The sequence below is a fragment of the Nicotiana sylvestris genome, chromosome 11 (genome assembly GCF_000393655.2).
Source record: "Nicotiana sylvestris chromosome 11, ASM39365v2, whole genome shotgun sequence".
In the NCBI taxonomy this organism is placed as follows: domain Eukaryota; kingdom Viridiplantae; phylum Streptophyta; class Magnoliopsida; order Solanales; family Solanaceae; genus Nicotiana; species Nicotiana sylvestris.
The window spans coordinates 13492130-13498701 of NC_091067.1; the positions used below are offsets into that span (position 1 = coordinate 13492130).

General features: G+C 34.3%; 1 protein-coding gene across 1 annotated transcript; it reads right to left on the bottom strand.

The window, feature by feature from the left end:
• Positions 1–221: 221 nt before the first annotated feature.
• On the bottom strand, positions 222–1013 carry LOC138880750 (uncharacterized). Its single transcript, XM_070160924.1, has one exon. It carries the CDS (start codon positions 1011–1013, stop codon positions 222–224), a length of 792 nt encoding a protein of 263 aa, XP_070017025.1.
• Positions 1014–6572: the final 5559 nt, after the last annotated feature.

Sequence of the window (6572 nt, forward strand, 5' to 3'; positions counted from 1 at the left end):
CGATCCGAGATCATATACACACAAGTCAAATCTTGGTCAAACCTTTCAAATTTCAAGCTTCAAACTGAGAATCATTCTTCCAAATTCGTTCTGATTACCCTGAAAACCAAAACCAATATTTTACCAAGTCATAATCCATCACACATGCAAGTCATGCCCGAGAACCTAAAAGCAAAGAGCAAAAGCTCAAAACGATCGGTTGGGTCGTTACAAAATCTTCCCTACTCATAGCATTTTCCATCATTCTTGTCTTGTTCGTTGTATTGCCTGGATCGTCTTAGTGGAATTCTTCCTTTCTTTGTATTTCTTAATCTTCTCATTAAGCCATCCATGTTTCTCGATAGCATAGCAATCTCTTCTTGAAACGCTTCAGGATTATCATCAATTTCGTTTTCAGCTATTTCAGTTGAAGTCTTGAATGCAACTATTTTCTTTTTTTCTTCTTGACAAGTCTTCTTGAGATGCGTCTTTTCAAAGGTTATGAACTCTCCTCGTAGTTCATCATATGATAATTTGTTTAGATCTTGAGATTCCAATATGACTACTTTGGTTTGCCAAGTGGTTGGCAGGTTTCTGAGAATTTTTCTAACTTGATCACCACTAGTATATGGCTTGCCAAATGCCTTTAGATCGCTAATTATTTTGCTGAACCTAGCAAACATCTCTTCAATAGATTCTCCTTCTTTAATTGAGAAGAGTGTGTAATCATGAACCAACATGTTAATATGTGTTTCCTTTACTTTGTTGGTTCCTTCGTATGTAATCTCAAGCTTGTCCCACATTTCTTTAGTTGTGTCACAGCTAGAGATTTTCTCATATTCTTCACCACTTATAGCATTGTGGAGCAGATTTCTCGCTTTATTCTTAACTTGTACCACTTCCATTTGCTCTTTTGTATATGAATCTATATCTTCAGGATCAGCAAGTGGTGGAGTAGCAGCTGGTAGGAGATAATTCCTCTTTTTGATGACTCTCCAAACTTTGACGTCATAAGCCTTGGCAAAGATCTCCATATGCACTTTCCAATGAGAAAAATATTGTCCATTGAAGTATGGTGGTCTAACTTGTGAAGTTCCTTCCTGAAAGAGAGCTCCTATGATAACTTGATTTGCCGTGATCTTTTCTCACAAGCTGTTAAGCAAAAAGTAGAATGTGAGCCTTGCTCTGATACCAATTGAAAGTACAAGAGGGGGGTGAATTGTATATTTTTAAACTTAATCTCTATTAGTTGACTGATTTGTCAATTAGTCGACTAGATTCAATAACCTAACAGTTATAATAGCAGAATGTAAAACACAAAAAGTAAGTGTAGGAATTAAAGACACCGAAATGTTATACTGGTTTGGATTCAATGTGAATCCTAGTCCAGTCTCCTTGGGTTGCAAGGGAGTTCTCTTTAGTAAATGCGTTTCTCCGAGTACAATAGAAATGACATGATAGCTCAGTTCCTATAACACTCGTCTCTTTTGATACAATGTCTCACCAGTTTTGTACGCTCCTTTTTTCTCTGACTTGTTACACAGTAGATCTTAGAGAACTACAATGTTTGTTTGCAGTAGAACAAGGAGTGGATTTTTGGTTCGATCAAAGTATATTTGTCTAAGGCTAGATATTGAGTATAAATACTTTGGTGAAGATCGTTTGCTGATGAGACTTGACAACCCAAGAAATTTGATCCTTGGAAAGAGATTGATTCTTTCTAAGAATAAGATTGCTTGCCATTGCTCTTCCTTGATGATAGGAGATTGACAACTTTCCTTCTACAATTGTTAATGATGATGGTTTACTCTTGATTGTTGGTCCTTCCGAAATTAGCCGCTCAGCTACTCTTCTCACAGAATCTTCGATCTTCGTGGTGGCCTTGATTAATGCCTTAAGTTAGGCTTGCTTGATTCTTTCCATTGCAGTTGTCCGTAATCTTTGCTTGACTGATTCGTAATCTTTGTTGATTGATTTCTTTCCTTAAGCATCTAGATTGACTTCAGCAAATTTGTAGTAGCTCCTTGATTCCTTGTTCTTCTGTAATTGATTTCCTGCACAGATATATTATTTGTATCATTGAAATTAGATCTAACAGAGATAATCCACCTGCTTCGTATCAAACTAACATCTCTTTATACCCTTCCACCATCATAAACATCACGCAATCACTTAATCTTCCTGAGTGAACTCATATCACGACATGAAATCTACTTCATTCTTCAACTAAACAACATGAAAAGATCATTCAAAACACCCATAACTCGGGGTTATACATCAAATCAAGATGAAAATCAAGCACCAAATAGTTCTTTCTACCCTCAAGCAGACCCTCCTCATCACATCCAAATCATATGAACACATCTTGCAGTCACATCATACTCATCACGTTGCCATCCAGCCATCACTTCCACTAACAGGGATACTACCGAACATAGAAATCCAAAAGCACGCGCTCAAACAATCAACACCTCAGTACTCAAGCTACAGGCAAAGCCCGGCCCCAAGTCCTCCAGACTGGCCCAATATCAACACACAGAAATCATATCTCGCCTCTCGTTCAGGGAATCACAAGCCGTCAATGCACAACTGATATCGAGCGCTCATGCTCGCATACAAACGCGCGGAAGGAATTTCAAGAGTTACATTTCAAGCTGAATCAATGTCGCACGATAAAAATTCAAGAATGTGAGATTTCCTAAAGGTTCTGCAGCCTCTTGGAGATAAGTACAGACGTCTCTGTACTGATCCGCGAGACTCTACTAAACCTGCTCATGACTCGTAAGATATATGTAACCTAAGCTTTGATACCAACTTCCATGTTGGGCCTACCAATGAACCCAACATTTTTTATAATTAAAGCTATTAAATATCAAAAGTTCAGAAGGCATGAAACAAAAGCTTAAGTGTTTGACCAGCCACTCAGCCAGCATGTTTGGAGTTTGGACTAGCAGTATACATTTTTTTTACTTCCAAAAGAAAACACGCGCTTTATATAGTTTAAAATTTTATTGAATCAACTATATAGATTCTTTTTGCAAAGATAACATTCCCCACTATATTAAACGTGTTTTTTTTGCTCTTGTATATTAATTATCGTCTGGAGCAAAAGAAACAACATTCCCCACGCAAAATTATAAAATAATGTATTGGAAATAGCATCTAACTTTCCTTAGTTACCAATGTTAGGCTACTAACTTCCACTCAAAGACCCCAAAGTTTGACCACAGGAAAAGACTTAATTCTACAAATTGGACTCACCGGTAGTGACGGAGCCAAAATTTTTATTAAGGGATATCAAAATATAAATAATAGATACATTGAAAAGTCAAGGGGATTCAATGTATAGTAAATATACATAAAATAAAAAAAATTATCTAACAATATAGTGTAATTTTCCGTCGAAAGGATTTTATTTGACACCAATCTAGACTTTTCTTGAATTTTATATGCAACATATTAAAAGAAATATTTCTCTCCAGATAACTGCACAATCTTTACACTATATATATACACACCCCTCTGCGATACATGTATAGTTTGAAACTTTTTGTTCCTGTGCCAATTAAGTTACCAACTAATAGACAGAAAAGAGCACACAACAAATTTAACCAACCAAATTAAGGAGAGAATTTAATGGCCAATGGAGCAGCTGAGATGGTAAGCTTATCAACGTATTATAACATGGATATGGAAAGAAGACCATATCATAGAAATTGCAGCTGCGCACTGCATAAACTGAAAGGAACAGATTGTTCAACTTGTTATAACAGCAAGTATGTTGTTTCATTTCCTAAGAAGAAGCAATTTCCAAATCATTATTCTTTCTCTATTACTGCTCCCACAGTACCTTCACAATCTTCTTTAAGCAGAGAATTTAATGTCAGGAGTAGCTAGGCCGGAGCATTCAACGGAATGAGACTTTTCTAGGCAACACAACTTTTGCAGCTACTTATAGCTATAAAGATTTAAGGTAGAAGTGAAGGGGAGCTTTAGCTCTGAGCAACAATAAAATTGTCTCTATATGACCTATAGGTTACGGGTTCGAGCCGGGAAAGCAGTCACTAATCTTGCATTACGGCAAGCTGTCTATATCGCATTATTAGGGTGCGACTTTTCCCGGGATCTTGCACCAGGCTGGACTTTTTATGGTAGAAGTTTTTTTGGCGCAGGGAAATTGTCCACCCCACAGGAGCAGTTCTATATTATCTCTTCTTGTACATATACCATTGGTTTTATGTTACTTCGAGGTTTTGTTATGGATAGTGCACTTTTTGAAGTTTACAACAAAATGCTACTACTGTTTGTTTTATTTAATTTCCATTACTTTTGCATATATAGATGGAATGACTATATATTCCTTTTTGTTCAAAAAGTGTAGTAGAAAAAGTATTGCAGAACTGTCCACTAGAACTTAATCATCCTCAGCAAGTCCTCTCCGTCACTCACATTTACATTTATTTGTGCGTTCAACTCAAAGGCAGATCTTGGTTTTTGACGTTACAGGTGACACATTACTTTTAACATAGACCTATTATTATTTATACGGTACAAATAGAGTATATTGATATTGTCCAAATAGAATTTGTCTGTTTGATCAGCTTTATGCTTCCGCTCGAATTATGTCTTTCGATTTACGCAACCAAATCAATTAAACGAAAAATGTATTAATTATGACAACTTGATGCAATACGAGGTTTTGTTCTGATGGAAGGGAAGATTCTTGGAAGAAGAAAATTATTTTTTTTTTAATACACACACAATTTGATCGATTTTTTTACCTTTTAAAATAAATTTCATATTGGATAAAATTATCATCAACTTTCTTTTAATATTTGGAACTTTAAAATTAACTAAACGTATGGTTATCAAATCTTTTTTTATTTGAGTAGAATAAGTTCCAATAAGCTTATATAAACTATTTTCTTATTTAAACTATAGTGTTATAAATAAAATTTTATTTATGGTGAGTGTCTATATTTTAGAGAGATTTTAGGGATTTTACTTGGTGGCTAAGTCACTCTTTCCCTATAAATAGAGGGGTTCTATTCCATTCATCCCAAAATCAATAAGAATTTTCTCTCCCTACTTTTCTCTGCAATACTCTTCTTCTTCTTTTATTATTTCATAACACGTTATCAGCACGAGACTCTAACCAATTGAGTAGAAGGTTTGGGATTGAACATAATGATTGTTAATTGTTCCATGAACTTCCTTCATGATTAAATTCTAGATTTAAGGTAAGTATTTTACTTTCCTCTTTCAAATTCTTGACATTCTATAATTTGATTTTAAATACAAGCAAAGAAAATAAATTTTGATTATAACTCTAATGGAGTTAGTAAGAAATTATAACCACTCGAAGTGGTAAAATTTCTATGTCTTGCCATAATCAAAGTTATGTATGATCGTGAGTACAAGAAGTGAAAATCCGTCCCATTGAATTTGCTTCATTCTCATTCCCTTAAGAGAATGTGGTAGCAATATGTAATAAGCCCTAAAGAAGACAAAATTATTACCGTGAAGGTATCAATGAATGTGGACGTGACAATAGACGAAATTATAATCGTCATCATTGTGGTAATGAGAATAATAAGGATTCTCAAAATAATACTTTACTCTGTGAAAGTAATATTGGTCATCGATTTGACATGAGATTTTGTAAAGCACATATAGATGATTGTGGTCCATTCATGATGTGAATGTGACAACATGTGATTTATGAATACATATTCATTCTTGGAAGAATATGAACGTGCTAATGGTAGTGAATATATCATACTCACCTCTAGAATGAGGTTTGAGATGAAATAAGAAAACAATGTCATTATTATGGCATGAATAGTCATTTGTCACGTACCTATTGTACACCAAAATATTTTGGCAATGTGATTATTAAAAGACAGCGGTAATGCAAGAAACAGATCTTGCATATAATTTTGACCATAACCATAATGGTATAACTTTCTCTTTAAAAGAGATATTCACCATATGGATGTTGATGAATATGTGGTAGTACAAAATTAATTGAGAACTCTGCAAGAGTTAATTATATTATTTTGGAGAAACACAATTGATTACCAATAAGGTATTGTGTTGTAGTAAGTCTCAAAGAAACTTATTCAGTTTCCAAAGTATACGCAAAAGCGGTTGATTATATTGAGACTAGAAATAAAGAAAAAATTGATATCTTCTATTACTATAACTTGTAGCGGGATAATATGTATGTGAAAAACTATCCGCTTTATTCTCCAGTTTGTACTACACAAACAATAGAATGCCACAATAAAGTGGATGTTCATTGATATAAAAACTCATATCATAATAAACTTGGAGTTTATCGATAATTGCACACGTCATGGTGTAAACCTGGACTTTATCAATATTGATAATTTATTCAGTTGGCATAATCGGTTTAGCCATATCAATTTAAGTATGATATGCAAAAATAATAGAGAATTCACATGGGTAAATATTAAAGAACTAGAAAGTTCTTTACGAATTCTCTTATATTGCTTGTTCTCATTAATTAATAAACCAACTAAAATTGGGATTGAATCACATAAATGCTGGAAATATCAAAGGTAAATATG